The 25,700-nt window shown below is 41.6% G+C and overlaps 4 protein-coding genes across 4 annotated transcripts; 3 read left to right on the forward strand and 1 right to left on the reverse strand.

Annotated features, from left to right (window-relative positions):
- The first annotated feature begins 2,990 nt into the window (after positions 1-2,990).
- LOC129588296 (uncharacterized) lies at positions 2,991-8,025 on the forward strand. The gene is made up of 8 exons (XM_055482462.1): positions 2,991-3,560; positions 3,624-3,683; positions 4,294-4,702; positions 5,167-5,632; positions 5,858-6,132; positions 6,533-7,038; positions 7,432-7,820; positions 7,973-8,025. The coding sequence occupies exons 1-8, from the start codon at positions 3,163-3,165 to the stop codon at positions 8,023-8,025; spliced, it is 2,556 nt and encodes an 851-aa protein (XP_055338437.1). The 5' UTR covers positions 2,991-3,162.
- Positions 8,026-9,081: 1,056 nt separating this feature from the next.
- LOC129588378 (uncharacterized) lies at positions 9,082-11,009 on the forward strand. Its single transcript, XM_055482569.1, has 3 exons — positions 9,082-9,496; positions 10,242-10,327; positions 10,642-11,009. Exons 1-3 carry the CDS (start codon positions 9,332-9,334, stop codon positions 10,832-10,834), a joined length of 444 nt encoding a protein of 147 aa, XP_055338544.1. The 5' UTR covers positions 9,082-9,331; the 3' UTR covers positions 10,835-11,009.
- Positions 11,010-13,439: 2,430 nt separating this feature from the next.
- Positions 13,440-15,308, forward strand: LOC129588376 (uncharacterized). The gene is made up of 5 exons (XM_055482566.1): positions 13,440-13,743; positions 13,958-14,123; positions 14,336-14,599; positions 14,677-14,753; positions 14,825-15,308. Exons 1-5 carry the CDS (start codon positions 13,523-13,525, stop codon positions 15,051-15,053), a joined length of 957 nt encoding a protein of 318 aa, XP_055338541.1. The 5' UTR covers positions 13,440-13,522; the 3' UTR covers positions 15,054-15,308.
- Positions 15,309-20,682: 5,374 nt separating this feature from the next.
- LOC129588297 (uncharacterized) lies at positions 20,683-21,702 on the reverse strand. The gene has a single exon (XM_055482463.1). The coding sequence runs from the start codon at positions 21,691-21,693 to the stop codon at positions 20,683-20,685; it is 1,011 nt and encodes a 336-aa protein (XP_055338438.1). The 5' UTR covers positions 21,694-21,702.
- Positions 21,703-25,700: the final 3,998 nt, after the last annotated feature.

Raw genomic sequence — 25,700 nt, forward strand, 5'->3', positions numbered from 1 at the left:
TTATGGTTAGAATACTTCTTGTCATCCGTGTATCTTTTGACTTTCTTGGACACCAGCTTCTACATTTTGTTTCATCCAGTTCGTGCACCTTTACTAAATGAAATAAATTAAAGAAAATACTTATAAATTAATTTTACTTATTAATTGGTCAGTTTGGTGTTTTGCATCTAGCAGTAACCGGAAGTTCAAGTTTGATTGAATGTGAAGTTTTTTCTTTCCCGGTTCTTACAAAGTACTTACAGATACAATACGCTACTCTGGGCAACAGATCGCCAGCCTGGGTAGAGCAAAAATCGTATAAGTGAGTTTCACATCATTATACGCAACCGGGAGGGCTTTTGATATATTATTAGAAACTAAGCGCATTTCTACCAAATTTTCCTCTAGTTATTCAGCATATTTTCAACGTGCACCAATTTGAACCAATTTGTTTGAACCGATTTTTAGATGCAGAACATGGAATTTCGAATTTCAGTAGTTTGAAGGGTTTCCGCAATAACAAAAGCGCACTACCGTACCAAATGCACGAGCGAATAAAAGGAAGTACCGCATACGTATACTGTACATTTTTTCCAAAAAAAAATAAACATTTTTTCCAAAACATGATACAAGCGGTTAACAGTAAAGTTCCAAAGTAAAACATCACTTAATAATACCGTCGCCAATATTAAAATCACTGGTTTGGAGCTTGATCTATTTATAACAGAAGCAGGTACAGAGTACATTGCAGCGTGGTAGTGGATGTGCTGAGTGTTTTTAGAACCGAGGTTGACAACAACTGCCCCACATCTGGACCAGAGTACGGACTGGGAAGAACTGATGACGGTGGAGAAGAGCGATCATACTCAACGGGACGCACCCGGACATTTGGGAGTGCGACATTTCGCCGCAATTAAATTCGACGCACAACTTTTTCGACATACTCAACGGGGTCACCGGCGCCGCTCCACTGACCACTGCCATAACGTGACGCTCCGGATCCCGGGGTTCAATAACCATCGCTCAGGCTCCGACCGTACCGGGCGCCGTAGCCACCGAATCCACCGCCGTAAAAGATACTGCAATCACTTCCGTACCCAACTCCGCCGATTCCCCACTGATCGTCCCAGCCACTTCCGTAGCCGCGCCCAAACGCACTGTTAATTAAAGGGCCGGTTCCCGTACAAACCTATTATAGTGAACGACAAACAAATAATTTTAAATGCTAATAATTTAAGTTATAATCATATAGATAAAGCGCGGACTACCTGCAAGACCGCTTCCGTATAATCGGTTCAAGTACGGGTCACGGACAATAGTGCTCCTGGAGCGCGGACGGCACTGGCAACGCCGGCGCTAAAATAAACTGAAATCACAATATGTACAATGTTAAGGCAAAAATAAGAGCAGTGAATCTTGCTGTCTGGTAAGTATAATTAACTAGGTAATACAAACTTAAATTAAAATCAACACTATTAAATACTGGCGATATTGCCGATCAAAATTCGTTTGTATCATCTTTGACAAAATTAACGAAAATTTTAATTACTGCTTATCTTTAGACAGTTTAGAAGGCTATTAACCAGATCACCCGGATTTTTTCTAATACAAACACAAATATTTTTTTAATTATTGCAAAAACTATGTCAATAAAGACGCTTATACCAGCATTACCGGGAATTGCGAATGCATTGCTGCCTAGAAAAAATTGCCCTGATGCGGTTAAAGGTGATGGTTGCACTACCGCTGCAACGGTCTTGTCATCCGCGGCCATCTGCGGATTCGTGAAGATCACGGGCATTCCTCCATGCCGTTATCTTCCCGAATCCTCAGACGGCAGATTCGCACTTCCGAAGTGCCTGTTCGGCTGGGAGTTGCTGAAATTAGGGAGGCTTTTTCGCTGTGGCATCCGTAGATCTCCGTGCTCAATCTGCGACTGGAAACCGCCGAGCTGGACGCCGGCTTGTGAAGGCCACCGCCCTGAGGATTTCCGTCCTCTCCATATCCACCAAAACTACTGCCGGCACCGCCGTAGAAGCTTTGCGCTACAACGCAATTAATGCATTCTGCAGTTTAGGACCGAAACAACGTAAAGGAAAGAAACGCTGCGAGTAGAATTACTTGAGGCCCACAATGACTGCCTCACAAATGCAAGGAAAATAAAATCAAAATAGCTTTCGAATTCGGCTCACTCACCTGTAATAAGGCCGATACCTCCGAATTCGGATGTGTCGGTCTGATTACAGATGAATTTCATGCGAATGAAATAATCCACGAATTTAAATAGCTGCTCATGTTAGTGGACAAATGGACAGGCAATCGAATGACCTTTCCTCTTGAGATGGAAACTAGCTCTTTCGACTGGAACGTGTAAATACTAACACGAAATGAATGGTCGCGAAAACATTCTGCCAAACTAATTCTGTCCGAATGATATCTGAGAACATCTAATGCTCGCACTACATACAAAAACATGTATATTTTCGAAAATGCGTTAATTAATTTACGTTAACTGTCATGGCACGGATCTGTTGCGCACAAAGCGAACGGTGATGTAAGTCGGTTCAAAATAACAGGTATCGTTACGCTTACTTTGGTATACAATAGTAGCAAATCCTATTGCAAGTCTAAACCGGACGCGACAACACTTAGGTCAATTCCCAGAGCAGATAAACATACTGTACAAGTTCGTTTTTCGATGAAAACTGGAGCGCCGTTTCTCCATTTTCGATTATCCAGTTTATAGCCACAACCAACTTTATGAGAATTTCCCCTTTATGCATTAAGGGGCCCGGAAGCAGTAGCAAGCGGGTTTGGGAATCGAGAATGAAAACCGCACAGCAGCTGCTATTGTTCGGTGGCTGGTAGTAACGATTCTCGAGGCGGTCGCCATAAACCACAGTAACTCCGTTAACGTTTCACCGCGGTTACGGTTACACTTTTTTGCGATGCTGTCCGACACAGTCGAAAACTCCTTGTCATAAAAATTTAATAATGATAAATCACAATAATAGTTAATACAGAATTTCAATTATTGCAAAGAACGTTCTTATTACATTTATCGTTAGCAAATTGAGTTACTTATTAGTAATAAGTAGCAGTCTGGTTGTGTAAAACAGACAATCTGACAAGCACCCACCGGGAAAAGTAGTATCACATGGTGACTTACGATAATGTTGCGAAATGGATAATCTCATCCTGCCCAAGTTTCCTCTCTTCGACAAACCCGTTCCGCCGCTGCGCGGTGTCCGCAGCGGCCTGTACCTCCCCAACAAACCCTACCTGCTCCCCGCCATCAAGCATGCCTATCGTTATCCGCTGGCGGAAAACATCTGGCACGAGCAGTACTGCATCAGCGCCACGAATGCCAACGGCAACATCCTGCACCCCCTCAGCACCGTGCTGCCCCTGGGTGCGCCCAGTCTCCTGGCCAATCTGCAGGACTACTGCACGGAGATTGTCCCCTTTGCCGTGCAGACCCAGCAGTGGGTGCGGGACATGCAGGACCGACGGCCGCGGGGACGGCCTCGGAAGGGAAAAGCGAAGAAGAACAAGGGGAAAGCAGCGGATGAAGAAGACGAGTGGGTTCTTCATCACCTGTTTGTTTGGGCAGCAGTTGCTGATTCTCAGTAAATGGTTTGCAGGGAAATGGATCACGGACCGGGAGAGGACTCCGTAGGGACCAGCAAGACTTCGCTCAATGTGTGAGGAAAATCACAATTAAAATTCATTTAAATTAAATTTAATTAGTTACCAGTTTGAGTGAAACGCTTAAATTAATTTTCTGTTTCAAATTTATATTTTGTGTTTTTTTATACATTCATATTTTGTACTTTTTTGTCCTTTTAAAAGTTTATTTTATTATTTTATTTGGAAATTTAAAGACAAAGACAAAACACTACTTCAACCGTTAACTGGATTTTTCGATCTTTTCTGGTTGTTTCTGTGATTCATTTCTGTAGTTGTTAATCTGCGGAGGATTATTTTTATCTTTTTTTTATAGAAAGGTGATTTATTTTTTAATTTTTACCTGAAAATGGTTTTAACGGTGTATGTATTAGTCTTACAATTATTTTTTATTGTGAATTTGATTCTTTTTGCAATCTTTTCTTATTAATTCTGTGCTACGTTTTTCTGTTTGTTTATACTCTGTGGAGGTTTATTTTTACTGTTTTTGTAAAGAAGGTGATTTAGTTTTTATGTATTTTTTAAAAATAATTTTGGTCGCGTAGGCTGCGGTTGGTTAGTTTTATATTTATTTACTGGAAGTCTGCTATTGATGACTGGTTTATGCCGTATCCACAATAATTTCAGGCAGAAAACCGCGGAAGATTTTGCTAACGAACTCAACGACATTCCCGAACGCGACACGTTCCTCCTGGATACTCCGCTGCCTTCCATGCCCCTGTACCGCTGGTACAAACCCTACCGCACGGAGATGGAACGCGTGAAGGATGAAGGCCGGCGCGCAGCGGTGAAGACCGGCCTCCCGCGCGTTGGACACATTAATTCTCCCGTAAATTGGTATTTCTCCGGTGGAGCGCTGAGCTATCTCAGTTTTACCCCGGAACGGGGGTTTGTCATCAGTCCCAAGGGGACACTGACGGGTGTGCAGTGTCTTCCGGTGACGATCAGCGACAGCCGGACGGGAAGCCGGGTGGTTGAGGCCGGTGCGGCTCAGGAGACTGTTACGGAGGATGTCGTTTACCAGATTGTATCGCAGGTGGGTATCTTACGCTTAGAATTTTTCATGCTATTTAGAATAGTTTATCAAGTTTTCATTAATATTATGCAGAATACGGTAGTATACGACGGATAATTTTTCGGCCATTCAACGATCTAGAAAATTTGTTGCATTTTTTTGTTAACCCATTTGGTTTATTAATGTTCTCGGTATATTAATTCGAACTCACTGCTCTTCACGTTCGAGATTGTGTTTTATAACGGCATTTTTTATTTTATTTTGTTTTCTTAACATTACGCCTCGTCGTTTTGTTGTAAAACGTTGATTGAGGTTTTAACCAGTTTCTCTGTGATTGCCTTTTATTATTGTAACAAAAGCGAAATATCCTTCGTTTTATTGTTATTTCGAGTTTTCGACCCAGATTTTCTGTAAAGTATTTTTTGTTATAACATTTTGATAACTGAAACATAGAATTAGGATTTCAGTGAGATTAATTTTATTAGCAATCTCCAGACTTCGATTACGGCTTGATTGGAATTCGGCATGCTACCAACTGTTCGATCCTCCAACAACAGAACATCGACACCGCGGAGCTGACGTATAAGACCGTCCTGCAACGCCCCGACGACTTCACCGCATTCTCGCACATCGCCAGCAGCCCCTACGTAGTGGGCGAATTTCTGACGGGGACCCAGAACGGCTACGTGACGCTGTGGGATGTGGAGATGCCGACGCACATCTTCGAAATGAACATCAGCGAGATGGCCTTCCGGCGAGCAGCGCGGCATCAGTGGATTGGATGTTATTTCGGCAGCGGTGGCCGGGAGTTCGGTGTGATGACCAACGCCGCCGTGGAGTTGTTTGACCGGAGACTGACCACCGGGCGAGCGGCGATGACCGTGCTGATGACGCGCGGATTGTACACGACTGGAGTGGAAAATGACATCGTTGCGGCACAAACTCTGAGAGGTAACGATATTTCACTCTTTTAATTTTTTCTCAGATTGGTCATTTGATTTACTCAATAATTTACCCCTTTTAGCTTTTCACAAGAATTTTAACATTTTTTATCCCTTTTTTGTTTTTATCCATGAGAAAGCGGTTTTACTTGATATATCTCATCATTCTTATGTTTTGCACTCGCATTTGTTGATTCGTACTCCGTTGCTGAAAATGTTGTATGTTTTATTTCAGGAGATCACTCGTTCTACCATGTGGTGGCATCCACAAGGGAGCTTCTGGTGGTTGATCAACGGTATCCGAAGCTACCCGTGTTGCGGTGTCCATCGCCGGCACCCACTCCCACAATGTATTTGTCGCATTTAGCGAAAGCTACGACCGTATCCGATGCTGTTGTCACCGGTGCGCAAATGGCACAGACATGTGTCTGTTATGAACTGACCGTCCCGGAGCATCTTCCGGTATCCATTGCCAGTTTGCCGTTTTGTACTGCCACACCGCGACAATTGGTAAACTGAAACATACCTGGTCGTGTCACAATCAGTCATCGTATACTGTATCAAAATTATTCTATAATATTAGGTGAAAAAAGTAGTATCAGTTTTGAGACCTAACAGTGCTCGATTATGCGAGGCAACGAACGTAATAATTTGGACATAAAGTTTTTGAAAACATGCATCTGTCGTAGTAGCTCACGGTCAGCGTTACTTGGGATGTACCAACGAAGATACGAGTAGTAAACAAATAACGCTCATTGCACATACCATTAGGTATGTTAACAAATTATTATATCTTAATTATTAAGCTGTGTGAGTTGTAAAATAATAACATCTTGCTTTCCGGTTCTGAATGTTTGTGGCGCATTGGCACATCGGCTTGTAATTGTTGTATATTTTGTACTTTTTGCAGGTTGAACACTTGCCGCTTTCTAATGTTTACTGTGATTTCACCACACAAGAGCGCCTGCGGAAACCCATCATCGGCATGACGCCGATAGGGCATCTGGACGCCGACGGCTTCACCGTGGCCACGGTATCCGCCTGTGGTGATCTATTCGTGCAGTCATTCGAAGTGGTCTCGGCCACGGACTACAATACGAATCAATTCGGAACCAAGGCCTTCTCCAGTGTGCACTTCGATTGGCAGCTGGATGACGTGGATTGTGAGCGGTGGGTGGGTTGGTTGCGGCAGGCCCGTGGCCGGGTCTCCGATCCCACCACCAAATCCTATCTGCGAGTCTTCCAGCCGGGCGAGGAGGCAAAGATTTCCGAGAGACTGGGTGAGCTGCGAGAAATGTGCGCGACGGCGCATAAGAGGAAACCGCATCCGGAGTGTCTGCGCTGTGTGCCGCGCGAGAGTGTCGATCATATAGAGAAGCCGGATGAGATTTGTCCGCGGTGCCAGATGGCCTTAGGGTGAGTAAAAGTAGGGTTTTTGTTGTAGTTCTCATTTTTACTAAATTTTCTTATAAATTTCGCTAGCTTGACTTTTTCTTGTAATATCTGCCTTCTACCCGCGATTGTAGATTTATCTTATTGTTTACTGTATTTTGTGTTGTACTTAAAGAATCGACCTAATTTGTTTAAGATTGGGCTGACATATTACGATAATGATAACTGGAACGACTGGTTATTCAGTAACAATAAGTACCTTATAGTTAACCAGTAACACCAAAAAGTAAACAAAAATTTAGATAATAACCGCACTCGTACAAAGAATGCCTATAAATACCTAGCTTAAAAAGATAATTATGAAATAGCAAAAAAAATCAAAAAGTTACCGAAACAAGTTATGTCGTTTTTTTGTAGCACGGTAAAAAGACAGGTGCACACAGCGAATCTGAATCGTTTCGTTTTCGTAACGGAGGATTATGCTCCTGGTCGAAAGCCCGCCGAACTGCCAGATGCACTGAAGCGAAAGGAGCGCTTTCGGGAAATGGCGCTGACAAATCGCATCGCCCATCGAATTGCGGTGCACTGTTACCACGAGACGATCTCCGATGCCGGTTTACTGCCCAAAGCGGAAAACAAGATGATCCTCCCGGTGTTGAAGAAGGGTCGCGGTCGAAAATCGAAGGCGGAAGAAGATGAACTGAGGAAAACGCTGCTAGAACGAGCGGAAAACCTCGAGCAAGCGGAGATTCAGAGGAACATCTCGCCACCGCCGTTGTTTCCCTCGGAACCCCGAGAAAAATGCGGTAAGTTAACCGCCTTTTCCATGTGAATGCCTAGAACTGCGTATGATTATCCGTTAGAACAAAACTGAAAAATGGATGAAAGGAAAATGAACAAGATTGTCGTTAAATTATATTTTTTTCATTTTGTATGAGTGTTTAATACCTATTTGTAGTTGGATACGAGCGTCAATCGAGCATTGAATATCAGCCCTCCAGGAATCGGTAGTCGCGGATGTTCCCGCTTCGTACAGCGAGATGGCACCTTGGCCACTTCCACCCAGCAGGATACCAATGATGTGGTTATCAGGGATTCTCTACCGGAAACTCCTGCTCCGAAGAAACGTAAAGAACGGAAATCAGTACGCGTAGAAGGATTCTGAAACTTTTACTGTTTCATGTTTACGATGCTTTGTGTATCGATTGTACCTTTCAACGTTTTTCACAGAAACCAGAACTTAGTGTTTTGAACCAAAGTCTTTTTTTTTGTTGGTTGCAGTATTTTAAGCTGTTATTTTGTTGTTTTTGCTCAGAACCTTCCTTGTTATGAGGCATTATTACGAAATGCGAGATTTCCGGGAAATCAAATATGGTTTTGATCGAATAATGAATTTCACCAAATCGGAATAATTTTGATGAAACATTTTTGAATTCTCTAATTACTGCACTTTGTGGCGCACTTTACAGAAGTACTACAGAAAATTATTTTTCAAAATTAACGATAATATTTCGAAAAATTGTGGCGATTAGACAATAAACAGCACGTTTGAAAAAAGGAAAATTATGACGACTATTTGATAATGCCGCGATTGAAGATAATTCGTACGTTGTCGACCTGCAGCAAACAGTCGATTCTGTTGAGTGTCCAGTCAGCAGAATGCCTGCTATTGTCAGCGGTACTACACTGCATGCAGTAATCTGATCGGTACAGTTATCATAAATCGACAGTACACTCTGTACATTTTGTGTATGGGCATTCGAATAATAATAATTGGAGAGATCAGTTTTCCTGAGCGATCTAACACAATTACAATACACCGCTATCCTTCTAAGCCGGGTGCGAAGGTACGTTGTCTGACCAACTGTCAGTTGCTTTGACCAAAACTTGATGGATGATGCAGTGTGTATAATAAGTATATGCAGGGAAAAAAGTGCCAATGACACGAGTTTGTCAGCGACTCGAGTTTGGAATGCTCATAATCAGCTGTCAGCAAACGCGCTCTATGTGCAAATATACAAACTTCACATATTGGCCAGCTGTGTATATGTTCGCGTTTCTGTACGCAATTATGCAAGCAAGATATTTAAAGTACGGTGTGGTTTATTAGATTTTTTTGGTCGGTATTAGTGTGTGCAGCGGGGGACACTTGAAAAATAAAGTGCGGGATATCTGCATGCCGTATTGCGTTTTAATGACATCGTTTGCCAATTGAACTGTTTAATACATTTCGTAATCACACTTTGTACTGCTTCAATTTAATTATAACATCACTGAAGTTTTAAGACGAACCAAGTTTATCACAAACGCTTTCTGAATGGCCACGGATACGGGATTTACTATCAGTCCAACATTTTCTGACCTTTCTTCCACTGCGGGATTTACTAATATTTTTTCACCACAACGAAATGTTGTCCCTTCCACAAGTACGGACGTCGATGCCAATATCTACGACGTCGTATTTCATACAAACCAGGAGCCGGTAAGGTCCATACTAGGTGTGGTAGGTGTGATCAACGATGCCGGTAAAATTCCTATTTTTATCCGCCAGACAAGAAATCGCATAATGTGCAGTACACAGATATCGTACACCTTATCGTTAATTCTGTCCCATATGCAGTGGCATGTAACGCAAAAGAAATTTCGCTGTGTGTTCGTCTGTATCTGAAAGAGAACTGGCCCGATCAGCCAGTTACCTATTTTTTTAATTATGCATTGTTAACTACGGGAGCTGTAGCCGATTACCTGCAAAGTGGATTAATTAGTTTTAAGCGCTAAATTTTTTTCAAAATCACGATGTCGACAACATAGTATTTTTTCCTGTTATTCTGTCACTATTCCAGATGGATGTCGAGTGGCAAACGCTAGTATTATACATAATTACTCGTATTTTTAATTTTTTCCTGATTATCACACAATGGAAATATGTGCGCCGGCTATTGAGTTTCCCTGCGCTCATTTACAGCCATATTCAAGTTGATAAAATTACGATTTTGTGCGCATTAGCATAACTGGTGTACTAACGTAACGGGATCAAGATGGTCAATTGCAGGTTATGCGGTTTAATCGGCAGGTGTTGTATAAGTGCTTAGCCGTCCTATGCAAGCATCAATAAGTATAATCCGAGCAAACTGCAATTTTTATACCGAGATGTACACATCAGTGTAAATACCGGTTCTGTACAAGAAAAATAACTTAATATTATTATAATTTACCTTTCTCTTTAGCATTGGCTTCCAGCGGCAATCATATTACCGATCGCCGGCGCCGTCATCCTTCTGGTTTTGGTGATTTTGTCCATAACACGGGCCACGTAAGTTGCGTCTCCGTTACAGTATACATTTTCAATCTTAAAAGGTGTATATTTTGTAAAGTTTCACAGTATTTACAATAATATGTATTATCCGTACAATGCATTCAACTAGGTAGTCATTAAAAGTTGATTGCAATGTACAAACAGGTACTTACTTAACTATTCCATAGTACAATGCCAATATTGAATACTGGCTTTGTTGTTTTGAACGACCTTTACTAAAAAGGAAACTGTTTTTGATTTTAAAGACCTAACATAATTTAGCCAGGATTTACTGGACACAGAAACACCAAATATATTTATATTTTCTGTAGACGATTATTTCGAAGCGGAAGAACCATTATAATAGCCAATCCCAGCAGTGCACCGACCGCCACACCGCCGAAATCCCCGTCTAATCCGCCGCTTACCGTCGTGGTTAATCCAGATGCCAAGAACGGCCATGCTAATCCGGCATTCTCCCCGGCAAACGACCAATTCCAAGACGTATCTCTGAGTAAATTGTGATGAACGCAATCGGCTGGACTATCAAATGTCGCAAAGCCGAATTTGTGGGAACTTTGCAAGATTAATAATTTAGTGCCAAGTGCAGATTACGGACAGTACTATTCTGCCATTTTCTGGGGGAAATTGTGTGACATATTAGGTTTATCGAAATTGTAGTAAAACTGCATTCGTCTTAGACTTTGCAATGACTGGAAACCAGCACTCGTACCGTAATACGTCGATTGTAGACACTTGGTGCTGCTTTCTAGATAACCACATGCATAAGAATTTCTTTATTTCTCATGTGTCGGTTAATTTACGGAGGCGAACTTGTAAGTATTATTTATATCGCACACGTAAATACTTTACTTATGCTGCCGTCCTCTATTCTGAGAATAAATAAATTCGTTACGAGTATGACATAATTATTTATTTTAGTGTAGGTAAAACAGAAAGATTGTACTCGTACCCGCTAAAACGCAACCTTGGTTATACGGTCTCTAAAATTTTTTTTGTTATTAAGGATTCAAGCCAAAATATACTAATTCTGGATTATGTAATTAATAAGTAGAGTAAGATAGTAATATACGCCTTTTCCACGGAGCGATTCTGCTAGATAAATGCTTGCTGGCTGTTGCATTACTATTTTGACTGTGGACATCAACTAGTGTTTTGCAGCGGTTTTGATGACAGGTACGGTGCTGTTTATTCAACAAGTTGCAAAACAGTTTCGTCGGGCGATGAGTGATTTACTACAGCTAGCATACACTATATCTAGGCCATGAGAACTGAAAAAAATAAACTGGCGTAAGTCATTAATAACAGTGAACTTGCACAAGAAGTTTTAAAATTAAAATGTAGATTTTGTATCATTTTGAATTTCATTCTTGTATCGTAGTTTCATTCTCATTCTAGTTCATTTCATTTTGTATCATTTTAAGTAGTATTACGCAAATGCAATTTTTGTGACATTGGTGGTCTTTGCCCAATAAAAGATACTTTAAATGTAGATTGTTTATGTGATCAATCCAGGTTTGCATATACACAGCACAGTCAGTTATCATTTATGCGCAGCTTGCCAGCTATACTCGCGTCGTCCCAACAACAAATCGACAAGCAGAATATTTATGCATCATGCGTATTTTCACCGCTATCTAACATATTAGTCCGGTGTGCCGAAGCTTACAGAATCATTTATTTGTATCATTCCATTACAGAATTTGCAAAACTTCTGAAATTCACTTGGTTATGTGAGTGAAAGAATAATGAATGACAACTACAACAGCTATGCATAGTTGTTGATATTTTCATTATTTTGTATCAAAATATTAACTGGGAAAAGTAAATTTCTTCGGTTCATCATGTTTCGCAGTATAACACACTGGTGATCGTTTTCGTAAGGGCAGCCCTGCTAACTACAGGTGATACCGAGATACATGCAGCTATATTGTTTTTAGCTGATTGTACAGTAATAAAGTTCGATAAAAGTGGTGACATTACTAAATAGGAATACTCCTATGGTGAAGGACCTTCACTTTGCGAAAAGCTGGTGTCCTCCGTAAACCAAATATGAAACTGCGTGCTATCTGTCAAGTGTCCAGTGTCCACTAGTACTGCATATAGCTTTCGAAAATTCTGTGAGACGTTTGGAGTTTTCGGCAGCACTATCGAAGGAGACTGAACGCAAATGTCATTTTATCTATGAAATCAGGATCTTTGGCATAAACAATGATATGATGACTTTACCTCAGTTGCGATGCGTACGTGTTGTATAGGTAATCCCTGCTTGACCTTTAGTAAAATAGCTCACAATACTCGTTATGCTAACCTCTTAGCGGCGCCGCAAGGGTTTTGCCTTGGAAGATCTAAGCCATATGTATCAGTTCCAGTCTGCCCTCTTTATGAAATTACTTTTATACTAAATTGGTGAATATTGCACATGATGAAAAATGTTATTTACCAAATTCGCAAAATGGCGGCGGTTGGAATGGTTCTGAAACCGATCTGACGTTTGGATTTAGGAGATAACCGTAATTCTGCCAGTGACTTGAATTATGATTTAATCAAATTTCAAATGGGTAAAACAAGAAACTAAAGCAGCACTTCAACAGTACAATTAGGTACAAATTTTTAATCATGACATGATTGTTAACTGCTGCCGTCAATATGCATGCACAGGGGGCGACGATTGCAGATAATCGGAGCGTCCACTTGCCAGTTGCCAAAAAGTTGCATTTTCCGCACTTGCCTACTTAATTTGCACTTTCCGCAATTTTGTGGGTACTCGTATCTGAAATAGATACAGTTTTATCGGTTACCGGCAAAAACGCAGGGTCGCCGTTTACACATTTGCTCATGAGACAAAAAATATTTTAAGAATACTATCACAATTTCGCAGCAAATACGGCAGGCCTCCGTCTGCTGCGGCTAGCTAATTTAATCAAGCGAGACGCGCTAAGTGTTTTGTTCTTCAAATTAAGAAACCACACCGCTAGAAATGCTGATAATGTTGACACGTGAGTTGATCTACGACAAAATTCCACTATATTGTGCGGGTTGCGCAGTTCTCGGTAAGATCAACAAAACGGACTGGATGGCCACCATGGCAGGAAAAGTATAAATATCGCGCCCCATTCCGTCAATTCTCCGCGGTAGTTTTCTTGGACCTTTTGGGTTTCTGTCCCTGTGCTCCGACGGTAACCTGCAACAATGCGGTGCGTTTTGGTGGTGGCCTTTCTCTGTGCCTCGGCATGGTGGTGTGATGCGGCACACGTGTTGACCTATGACGGGAACAAAGGGTACTTCGTTAGCAAGCCGGTTCTGGCCAAGGCCACCAAGTGCACAATGCCATCCAAGACCAAGGAGCTGAACAACACCCCGATCAGTCTTAGGACGATTACCACTCCGGCACCGGCTAGTGCCTGCGACGCGTAAGTGCGATGTTGATATGCTTCTGCACTACGAAGTGTACGATTGTGTGTCTCTAAAGCATTGGTTGTGTGAACCGAAATTTGGTTTATAATGCAATGGTTGTGTGAAACGTATAAAATAGTGGTTTGGATTCCAATTTAAACAAAGATTTGTCATTTGTTCACCTGTATAGTAGACTGTTGCATATGACCTTTATCCCATGCACGTCTTTAGAGAGGCTCTCAAGGCCGAAATCCCAAAGGTTCTGGAGAAGCTGATTGAGAATAAGCTGAAGAACACTAAAGATCCGGCACAACAGTGCTTTTTCAGCGAAGCAGATATGAAGGAAGTCGGTCTGGAGAAATACGTCCAAGTGGCCAACTTCATTGGTACCAAGAAGGTAAGTCTACTGTAGGTCATCATAAATAATTTTGATATTCTAAAGATTTCCTAAGCACAAACAAATACAGACAGTAGGTACCACTATTACGCAGCTAAACTATTACATAGCGTTGTGGTTAATCTAGAAAAGCAACGACAATTAAAACGTGAAGAAACTTTTTTGACGGTGACCTGGATTACAGGCAACCATTGAAAGCTACTTTTTTGTAGTTGTGCTTGTGGTCCGGTCTTACTACCCCTAACTCGCAAGACTATATTGATAACAAGAGCGGCTGTATGCGGCTGGAAAACACTCCCCTCGGGAACTATTTGGAGGTGGCATTCAACAAAAAAGAAGGCGACAAGAACTATCCGAAAAACGCTCTGGATTGCCATAAAAATACCAACTGGGAAATAGGCGGCACCCGATGGCCGGGATTGAAAATCGATGGCATGCACTTTCTCCGAGCGCTGTGGTCGTACGGTAGCAAAAATGTAAGGACGACTAAATGGACGCTAGTAACATCCATCCGTGTATATTCTTCAGACCGTCAAATCCTTGATTATTGTAGATCGCTCTACAAGTCGATGGAGAATTGATAACGGTCCTGAACAAAGCCGGCAATTTCAAGGGCAATTTCAACGGAGAGTAAGCGAAGCTTAAGTGTCCTTTTAATTTGCTGTGTATCTTTACAAAAACTTTGACCTTGACCTTTACAGTGTTTTCTCACTAATTGAATTCCCGGCATTGGTCAAAGAAGGAAAAATCAAGAAAGTGCACATCAAGATTTTTGAAGACGCAACCGATTTCAAGGAGAACTCGAAGGAACTTCGCGAACGAAAATATACTTGTACATCAGCGGAATACAAGACCATGAAAGCGGACGCTATGGCCGATCTGAGAATCGACGAGAAGAATTTCACTTGTGAAGACGGTGTCAAGATTTAGATGCTGTTAGCAAAAAAACTTAATTCCATTTCCAAAATCAGTTTGTCAACACCGTGAATCTTTTCCCAGACAACATTCTTACTTCAATAACTGTCACCTATTTACCTAATTTTTCGTGGTGGGCTATTTGATGCTTGCTTTCACTTTTTTGTTACTCACTGCTGCTAAAACTGTAATACCGGGTATTGCATTACAGATTCAGATGCATACATAAAAACATCTGTACAAGTAAAACATAAACCCGCCATACGGATACTTATATACTCTGTAGTTAGTCAAATTTACACATTGGACATCTGCAGTTAGAACAAATTGTACAAGTGCTTGTCAAATTCGTTAAACTACGTAGTATATTCCGTAGTATAGATGTTTCTTTCATCCCATCGAAACCAGGCTGGTAGTCAATAGTGTGTAAAAACAAACACACTAGCGTAAAACTCATAATTACAACGTTTATTCGTTGGATCCGTGTTTACACCCCTTGCATATGTACTTATTCATTGAACGTTAACTACAGCTCTCAATGTCAAAAAAACATGCTGTTGAAATTGCGCCTTCGCATGATTTCCATCTTATTGCTAGAGAAATTTTAGTATGTAGATCTCAGCAGATTACATCTGGCACATTATATCTCGCAGTGGACTAAACAATAAACTGCGACATATAATTTTGCTCGTTAATATGCGGCTTTTTTCCATCCTCATGCATAGTAACAGGACATTCATTACCAATACGACCACCGCAATTCAGCAGCCCGTGTCAACGGGAACATACATGTACGCGAGCGTTATTGCCATAATATGCGTCATCACAGTTGTATTGAATATAATCTTCATCGTATCGTTTCTGCGACACTCGTCACTGCGATCGCCGTTTAATTATTATTTGTTGAATTTATCAGCCAGTGATATTCTGTTGGCCGTGTGTAATATGCTGCCCAGTGTCATCTCCATGTTTATTGGATATTCCATTGTCGCGCAGTCATACTGTCCGGTACATCTGGTCATCAGTCGTACCACCGTCTCGGCCTCATGCAACGCGGTGTTACTGATCAGTGTGGACCGTGTCTTGTCTGTTCTCTGGCCATTCTGGCACCGAAACAATCGCAAAGTCAAAATAGTGGTTATTAAATGTGTCGTCATGTGGATATGGTTAATCGTTATTAACGTCCCGTATGTCGCAATGGACCGGCTGTGGTACACAAACGATACGGAAATAGATTGCGTAACGCACAGGGCGGCCCAACCGACCTTCTCGAATGTTCTACAATTTGTTCTCTTTCTCTGTCCACAGTGCATTATCTTGTTAAATACTGCGGTGACCTTTGCGTGGTTCTCGAAACACGGCAGAAAACGTAAGTGCTGTAATATTTTTCGAGTATATCACAATTAACATTTACATTTGTATAGCTACACCCCAAACTACAATCGCTAATCTGACGTCAGCAGTACAGCATCATTCAAGCCATATTCCGATCGTTCCCAACATTACCCTACTGCGCGAGCGCAAGAATTTGTGGATATTCTTCCTTTTAGTAACATCTATTACGGTTTGCTGGTTACCTAACTGTATCTATTACGTGGTGAATAGCTTTAATAGCTCCTACGGTATTTTGGAAGTTAGTAGAACCCTTACTTGTTTGCAGTATTTCAGTTGTTTGTTTAATCAGATTGTGTACCGAGCTGCTATACCGGAGCTACGCAGAATTTTTGTGCGATAATTAGAGCCAGCCGCTTTGCCTTGCGCCACTTTCCCACTATATACCTGTTATAAATAAATACAATGGCTAATTACTACATTTTTGCATCGGTTATAGTGTACATGAGTTTTTTCGTACTCCGTCTCGCAGTACAACAGAAATACGAAAGTACGAGTATTTCAAGCCCAGAGAAAAACAGCATCGTAGCAAGTTGTATTATATTCACCGCCTAAATTTACTTGCTGGACAATTTGGAAATTACGTATATAAAACTTGCAGCCGTAGATTTATTGGCACCTGTTTATCTTGCCATTTTTATTTGATCAGTAACAGAACTACAAAAAAAGAAAAAAAGGGCAATCTTTCTGTACCTGTACCAGAAAAAAGGTTTTAGGACGTTCGAATTGGCACGTCGTTGCACCGGCATAATCTCAAAGTTTTCCCATGTTTTCCCGTGAGCGTATTCCCCATTTGGCACATGCGCAGTCTGTTAATATTCTGTACGTGACATACTCTGTACGTATATCTATATAATATAGGTAATTATGCTACCGACGGTTATAGTTCAGCCCACAGCACTACGAGTATTATTCGCAAATTTATTCCATCTACTCTGGATCTGTTTGTCCGGAGCATATCGAAGGAAAAGAGAAAAAGACATCAATTTTACATCACATTTGGCGGTTTGATTCTTGTTGTACCGCTAACCAACTAACCACGAAACAAATATGTGTGACGCAGGTAGACTCAGTCCACTACCGAAAATTAATTTTGATATTACGCGCGCTATGTTGTTTAAAATATTGAATTTATTAAGATCAACACAATGTTAATAACGTCATCCGGATTCTTTTGCACAGAAACAGTCAAATCATGTAAACAAGATGAATTTTTTAGTTGTCGTCACCCTCAATTCAAGCAATGAGGCTGCCCAATAAATGCACGTACATTCATATTTACGCAGTTGTTACGTTGCTGTTTTTCTTGGCAGCTTTGCTGTGATTTTGTTAACAATGAATTAAGTGCAGTACTCTGTACATGTAAAAAAAAATTCATATTTACTACATGACAGGTACGTACGTGAGGGTATGGCTAGCTTCAGCTAGCTTCAGAGAGAATTAATATGTTTCGTTCATTTCAGACAGTTATTGTTTCAACATACGCGAGTACGTTCTACAACAACAAAAACAAAATTAATGAGATTAAAAATGCGTTTCGCATATAGAGTACATCACGTTATATTGTGTTAGTATCAGGGTGTCAAGCGCAGCCAAACAATCTCTTTATAAATTCACTAGCGTCCTTAAAGGTCAGCACAATCAGCACGGGATCGGCAACGGCTTGCAGCGAATACAAAGCGAAAGCGACTTGCCGAACTACGGCACTGTCAATATCTTGAAACACTGCGATTGTATAATACACTTGGTTGGGCGTCCACGACACTATGATGCTGATAGTCAGTGCCGTCAAAACAGCAAATCCTCGATGACTATCGCGCGCCCGTTTTTCTTTGTCGTTTCCAACACTACTGTTAGGAATTCCAGATGGACTTGCATGACTCGTGTTTAACTGTCGGAAACTTACTTCGTTTGTCGGCGATACCGTTGCAACCGAATTTCCCAGCTTTCTTCTCTTAAATTCCTGATACCACAGCACCGGTAGTGCGGCTGCTGCAATCTTTCTTCCCACCTTTCTTCTCCGTTCCTGGTACCACAACACGGGCAACGCGGCGGCTATCGCGGCGATCGGGACATCGTAAATGAGCAGCATCTCGATGGCTTCCCATACAAATAATACATCGGTATTTACTCGGCAACTTCCGCCTGAAGGTCGAAAGTACGCGGCATCCAGTATGACGCCGGGCAGCGAGACAATATGGACATACAGTATCATTCCGGTTATCATGGCCAGCGCAGTAAAAAGATTGTGGCGATGACGGTAAGAATGAGGAAAGGAGATGGCCCAGACACGGCTAATGGAGATAAGCAGATGCATGTGCATGGTCACTCCGGTCCACACCCAGGCGGTGTACATATGTAGCGTACAGGTCGCATAGCTTAACGGCCAGACAACGTATAATTGGTTGATGACAATCAGCCAGTCGTTGGTCATACAGAATACGAGATTGGCCACTAGTAGCGCGCAGATGTACAATGCAAACAGCGACCGCAGCTGCCGCACTAAAATGAACAACAGTAACACGGCGGAATTGAGGATAAACGCGATAAAGGTCACTGCTACTATGAAGATGCTGCCAAACGACCAAGCATTATTAGTGGTTGCGGTGGAATTGCGATCCAGTGCGCTATCGTTGAAACTCCACGACCGGTTCATCCTTTACAAAATTTTTAAGATGTAAATCAATTCTGGTTGGCCGTTTTATCCGTATTTGTAGTTACGGGCACAATCACGTAATGGGGCTCTGCTTCTAAAATAGATGAACCGCCGCGGGCGCGAAACGGAACACAACGATAGTTTGATTTTTCATGGCTTTTAGGGCGATGAAGAAATGGATCTGTCGATAACCTTTCCTTATATACGTATCCAAGTGCAGGATACGTAAGACTTGCGTGACTGAATTGTAGGACAATAATATCAACCAGGAAGAAGACGAACCAGATCATTGGAGTGTCACGTGTGCACTGCTATCGTAGATTTTTCCGGTTCGGCAGACCGGCGAAAACACTATTGTCCTACGATGAAAAATGGTACTTGGCGACTGTCTAATATAACGTGCCCCAACAAACACCGGAAGCATTTGCCATGAGTTTATAATCCTTGACTGCAAAATAATGTCGATACATTGGCTCATATTTGTTAATCTTTGTGGTTGCGACTTGCTATTTTGGGCGAAGGCATGACAGATTACTGATATTTGACGAAACTTGGTGATTTGAATAGCCTGCTTAGCATATTCGACGTTTTTCGTGAATAGAATACGTGAGGTTTCTCATGTACGGACTTAACAACTCGCAGTCAGAAATCAATTAATCAATTGAATACGGGCTGCCCCACGCAGCGTTCTATATAAACACGTATTTATTTTATGACAAATAACAGCATCAGAGCATATAGACTTATTATTTTGTTTTCTATAATATTAATTTGTGCCTGTAGCCGCATCTGCGGTATCAAAGTGTTTGAATACTAGCGCAACAATCGAATGAATCGATTGCTTTCTAAGAGTATAATAATCATGAAAACAGTTAGAGCTAAAATTCCAACAATTTTAAATATTGTTAAATGTTAATAGCCTATACACCATATTGACAAAAATATTATAGAGATCCCATGTGTAATGCATGTGTATAGACAAGCTAGTGGTTCCACTAAAACTGTTATTGTACACTGTACAGTACACCACATAACATTTCATTCTTGTTCGTACCACTGTTTATTATTATTTAAGAATAAGTTAATTAGAAAGATCCATACAATACGCTTTGCTCGTCAAGTAGGCATCAACTGTTTCCGTACGTTGTGGAAATGTTGCGGAAATTAACAACGATTCTGAAACTTAGTTGAAGACATATAACACTATGGAAGCCGAGGTTCTTCCACAAATCTGTGGAAAATGATCAATTGTTTTACGGACGGACCTATGCGAGGGATCGGACATCAATTTTATATCTGTTTATGAACTAAGTTGTCACCGTGAGTCCGCGATGTCAATTAATACGCACAGAATTCTTCTGAAAAGCTTCTCACTGTTGGCGAAAACAGGAAGTCGCGACAGGATACGTTTGGCTACGTTTATTGTGCTTGTGCCAGGTCGAGTATGTGTTACGGGTGTGCAAAATTGAAAGGTGACCCCATCAGTGCACATTGGGCTTTTACCAAGTAGATCATGTACAGACATAAAACCGCGCGTTTTATAAAGTGCCGTATACAAGCAGTTTTTACAAATCTCTGCTAAACAACAAAACGTCGTCATGGCCTCCAGGTACTGGTATCGCACAAAGTCAGTCTCTTGAGAACAGCACTCGCCTCCTGGAACGTCAACACAATTAACACCGGATCCGCAATGGCTTGCAAAGAGTACAGAATAAACGCAAACTGCCGCACCACCGCGTTATCCACATCCCGAAACACCGCGATGGTGTAGTAAATCTGGTTCGGCGTCCAGCTGAGAATTACGCTAATGGTCAACGCGGTCAGCACAGCAAATCCTCGATGCCCACTTCTTTGCCGCTCTCGGGTACCTTTCTCAAAAACCTCATTCGGCGCCGAGCTATGTGCCACGGCCGTCGCTTTGCGGGTGAGCTCATTGGCTTGAGTAACCGACACCAATCGTCGCTTACGATGCTGTTGATACCATAAAAACGGCAGCGCCCCAGCCATCACTGCAATGGGAGCGTCGTATATTACTATCATGACAACAGCATCCCAGACAATCATTTTATCCGTATTCAGACTACAGCCATCGGGAACGCGGTAATACAGGGCATCCAGCACGACACCCGGCAGGCACATGATATGGACGTACGCCGTTATCAGCCCCATCATAATCAGTGCTGATTTGATGTTGTGGTGGTTGCGGTAGGAATGGGGGAAGGAGATCGCCCAGATGCGGTTGATGGTGATTAGTAAGTGCAGATGCATGGTCACTCCGGTCCACACCCACGCCGCGTACATGTGCAGAGTACACGCTGCATAGCTCAGTGGCCATGTGCCAAACAGCTGATTGGTCACAATCATCCAGTCGTTCGTCGCACAGAATATGACATTCGACAGCAGAAGTGCGCAGATATACAGTGCGAATAGCGAGCGCAGCCGGCGTACACAGATGAATAACAACAGGACCGCCACGTTCAATATGAAGGCGACACAAGTGACCGTTATCAGAAAGATGGGACCAAAACCCCAGTTTAATTTCTGGATCGGGACGCTGATATTGTCGTTTGAATCAGTGCCGTTATCAATACTCCACGAGCGGATCATTGTGCTTTTTTCAGTCATTTAGCCTGCAAACGACGCTACGGAATACGGTTTAGTAAAATTAAAATCAAAATTATGCCGGTGCGTCTTTATTAGCATTTTATGTAACTGGACGCGGATGATTAATGTGCCCCGAGCGCGACGCACACAGAAACGATAGAATGGAGTTATTTCAGCAGGGCGTGTCTACATTATCCCAAACAAACAGCGACTACACGTCAAAAAGCATGAAGTGTCTCTACACAAGAAAAAAAGGATAGAGTAGGTGTTATAGTAAACATGTGCCCAATCACCTTCCAAATAAAACTGGATAAACAGATACGCCATTCTCTGTGCCACTGAATTCATGCAACTACACGACAATGCGTTTGTTTAGTCGACACATTCTGTGCTTAAACTTGACAAAAAATACAACATGATCTGGCGAATCTGGTATAATGATCAACTGAAAAACAGTGCACGTTAATTAACTTTTGAAGTGCAGTAACACGATCCGATAATCGATGAACTCGGATGATCAACAGGGCTGAAATACCAGACCCAGCCGATACATACGGAAACGTGATTGCCAGAATAATTGACTGGTTAAACCGAACTTTAAGAGACGTAAACGACCTCGGCGGGATTGTGCGAATCAAACGTCCTTGATTAATGTAATCACGTATGTATCTGCAGCTGGGACCCTGTTATTTTGTCATCTGATAATAAGGGACTACTTTGAGACTGCAGAGATTTGCTGCAACACTGACAAGCTTGCGAGGAACAACAACAACGCACAGCACTGTACCGACAAGGTCACTAACTAAAGACTGGCAAAAGGGCACTGGCAAACGATTACGGTCGCAGTTGAGACAAATTACTCGTATATAACGTGCGGAATAAAACCGCTCTCATTGATTTTAACCTTTTCCGCGTAGACGAGAGCAATAACTGCCAAAATATGCTCAAAAAGCAGCAGGTTTTATCGATGCCAAAACGCACATTGTATCTGACGAAAACATGACAGATGCAATTAATGACGCTTGTTTGCCGGCAAAGAAATGAGCAGCACGCAGCCAGCAGAAGGATGAATAGAACAGAGAATAAACAAGGCACTCGAACGTCTTCTTTACGCACAAGCGCACAAAATACACTTATTGGTAATTGTAAGCGGATAATTATTTTACGGAAAGTAGGGATACTGACAAGCAAATTAATTTCCAAATATACAATTTGGAGAAATCACGAAAGATCCTGTAGAATACCTCAAGAAAACATTTGCAGACAAATATATAACCCATTAACGGATTCGCAACAGCTGCTTCCTCATAGTGATGATGTTTTCGGGCTGCGCAATATGTTGTTTTGTTCTCTGCAGCTTTCCGGTCTAACATCACAAGCAAATGTTTTCGGAACCAACCAGAGAACAGAGAACATGAAAAACGGTTAAGTGTATGGAGCGTCATATATAGTGAAATGCCCATCTGGCATCTACACAAGTACAACTATTACTTCTATAATAAGTTTTGTTACCCATTCGATAACTATTCTGTATGTATTCGACTGTAGCCATATACCAGGTTTAGATTTATAACTGTTTAATGACTATAGACAAAAGGAATCGCTAGTTATTAAAATCTACAAACACCAAATATAAATACAGCAGAGGAAAAAATAGACAGCACAAAGCGCAAAAATTTTAAAACATGTACGAAGAAACTATACAGTGTACCACTGTATTCCTAAATTATTATAAGAAGTTGATGAACGGTAATGTGATGTGAGCTGTAATGTGGTGACACTTGTTTTGTAAAGTGCACTGGATGGCATACTAAAGTCAAATAAACATGCGACGGTTCAGTGAATTTACCGGATAAAAGTCAGGAAAACATTAAAGTGACCTGACATTTTCTAATGTTAGGGGAACTCCACATCGTTATTGCTTTGCTCTAATCCTTTTCGGAATTTTCCAGATAGCATTATACGGTTTGTCATCGATGCAGCGCTTTCTCTTACTGCTACTGTACTCTGTAGGTCCTCGGTTCTCGTACAACTGACGGTTTAACCATGTTGCAATTAAAGCGTATCTGCTTCAGACTGCTTGTCCTAGCAAAGTGACTGCGCACATCTTGTGTTCTTCGCCAAACCAGAATATATTTCACGGATCATTTTGTGCTGCACCCACAACAGGAAGGTCTTCAAGACTCAAGTTATTCTACTTACAATAGCGAGAACGGTCTGATTTTCCTTTTTGCTTGTACAATTAGGGTAATTGACGCCGACTGGTAAACAGCTTATCAATTCCCGCAAAACCAGCCAGCGGAATTTCGCAAATACATATCGTAGTTCCGTCATGAGGGACCAAATGTGCATCGACTGTGAACATAAAAGGCTATGAACCGGCAAAAACAAACCTTCGTGCCAACTTCGCCAATCCAGAAAACTTTTCCGGATCATTTTGTTCGTTCACGAAAACAGATGAAATTTCTGTATGGCTGTATTTTTATGTCCTATTTTTCATATCGGTTTCTGCATGTACAAAACAAAGATGGCATGGAAAAACCGTTGCATTAATATAATTCTTCCCATTTTATTCAACGAATTATGGAAAGCACATTGCTAGTGACCTTATGAAATATGGGGTCGGTCTGCAGAATCACAGTCTACGGTAATGTCGCCCTTTATCGGTAAAACATTTACGAACGAATTAGGTTGATTTACGTAAGTAACTGCGAGTACTAAAGTTGGTGATGCGGTGCATGGTGGGCGCATAACGTTTAACCGGTGGCGATAAGCGATATACAGTACTTAAATACTTCCCGTGCCGCCAACGCACATTTTGTTCACCCTAAGAGGCAAAGGTTACAGTCAACATATTGAGCTCCACGTGGCATGGTAGTAATTACGAGTGGTTCGCGGGGTGATAATATTACCATATTGTAGAGTTCTGGATGTGCTCATCGGCTAATGTACAGTACTTGCATAGGCTCCTCGGCGATCCGGTTACGCGAAATTTAAAGATTCAAGCATTCAATTCCCTAACGGCGTGCCCGACACAATATTTTACACGAAGTTTAGAAACTTCTGTACATGTAAATTATTGAACCACACCATTAGTGTAAATATCTGCCGTATTTTGGGAAATACAGACTGTAATGTCCCAAAATAGCAGAACAGCTTTTCTGATGAGAAGATCAAGCACATAATTGCTTTATTTTAGGACGAGGAGACCTTATTGGCAATTTTTATTATCTGGGTATTTACTGGAAAGTCCATCTCTTGTCAAATGCAGTCTGCAATTACATAATGAATATTAGCAATAAGTCGGCGGGAGATTTCAGTGAGACGCGTGTGCCAACATCTTCCTATGTGTACGGAACGATTATCGCCATAATATGCGTACTGGTGTGGTTCTTTAATTTTACCTTTATCGGAGCTTTTATACACAATCCCTTTCTTCGGACCCCCTTTAATTACTTACTGCTCAATGTATCCATCAGTGACCTTTTGATAGCGCTGTGTAATTTGCCCGAAGTGGTCGTTAACGCTTTCCTCGGCTATCGCGCTATCGGTATCAGCTTGTGTGTTCCGTTTTTGATCGTCACACGAACGACGGTCACCGCCTCGTGTAACGCTGTGTTTTTGATTAGTCTGGACCGTGGCTGTTCTGTATACAAACCGTTTCTGTATCGAAAATTAAACACAGTCAGACGCCGAATAATAATTTGTTGTGGTTTGTGGTTGTGGCTGATTTCTTGTAATGTTCTGTACATTCTGATGGATCGAGTAGTGCACACCGATCCGCTGGAAACCGTTTGTGTTTCTCATCCAAAAAACCAGCCAGTTCTGTGGATTATCATGGAATTTTTACAGTTCATTTTCCCTCAACTGATGAGCGTGATTGATACTGCTCTGGTATTTGTATGGTACCAAAGAAAAACTAAAGGTCATAAAGGTAATACATTGTGCCGCGACCGTATAAATCGCTAATTGATCCATGAGCTCGTGAAATGCATAATTACATTTCTTAT

Source organism: Paramacrobiotus metropolitanus, unplaced genomic scaffold, assembly GCF_019649055.1.
Source record: "Paramacrobiotus metropolitanus isolate TYO unplaced genomic scaffold, Prichtersi_v1.0 Parri_scaffold0000029, whole genome shotgun sequence".
NCBI classification, from domain to species: Eukaryota; Metazoa; Tardigrada; class Eutardigrada; order Parachela; family Macrobiotidae; genus Paramacrobiotus; species Paramacrobiotus metropolitanus.

Excerpts from the sequence above, each read along its gene's own strand:
- LOC129588296 (XM_055482462.1), top strand. The coding sequence starts at position 3,163 with ATGGATAATCTCATCCTGCCCAAGTTTCCTCTCTTCGACAAACCCGTT. Across the intron at positions 3,684-4,293 it reads AGCAAGACTTCGCTCAATGT|GCAGAAAACCGCGGAAGATT; the intron begins GTGAGGAAAATC and ends CAATAATTTCAG. Across the intron at positions 5,633-5,857 it reads TGCGGCACAAACTCTGAGAG|GAGATCACTCGTTCTACCAT; the intron begins GTAACGATATTT and ends GTTTTATTTCAG.
- LOC129588378 (XM_055482569.1), top strand. The coding sequence starts at position 9,332 with ATGGCCACGGATACGGGATTTACTATCAGTCCAACATTTTCTGACCTT. Across the intron at positions 9,497-10,241 it reads TTCATACAAACCAGGAGCCG|CATTGGCTTCCAGCGGCAAT; the intron begins GTAAGGTCCATA and ends CTTTCTCTTTAG. Across the intron at positions 10,328-10,641 it reads TTGTCCATAACACGGGCCAC|ACGATTATTTCGAAGCGGAA; the intron begins GTAAGTTGCGTC and ends TATTTTCTGTAG.
- LOC129588376 (XM_055482566.1), top strand. The coding sequence starts at position 13,523 with ATGCGGTGCGTTTTGGTGGTGGCCTTTCTCTGTGCCTCGGCATGGTGG. Across the intron at positions 14,124-14,335 it reads ACTTCATTGGTACCAAGAAG|TTGTGCTTGTGGTCCGGTCT; the intron begins GTAAGTCTACTG and ends ACTTTTTTGTAG. Across the intron at positions 14,754-14,824 it reads AAGGGCAATTTCAACGGAGA|TGTTTTCTCACTAATTGAAT; the intron begins GTAAGCGAAGCT and ends TGACCTTTACAG.
- LOC129588297 (XM_055482463.1), bottom strand. The coding sequence starts at position 21,693 with ATGATCCGCTCGTGGAGTATTGATAACGGCACTGATTCAAACGACAAT.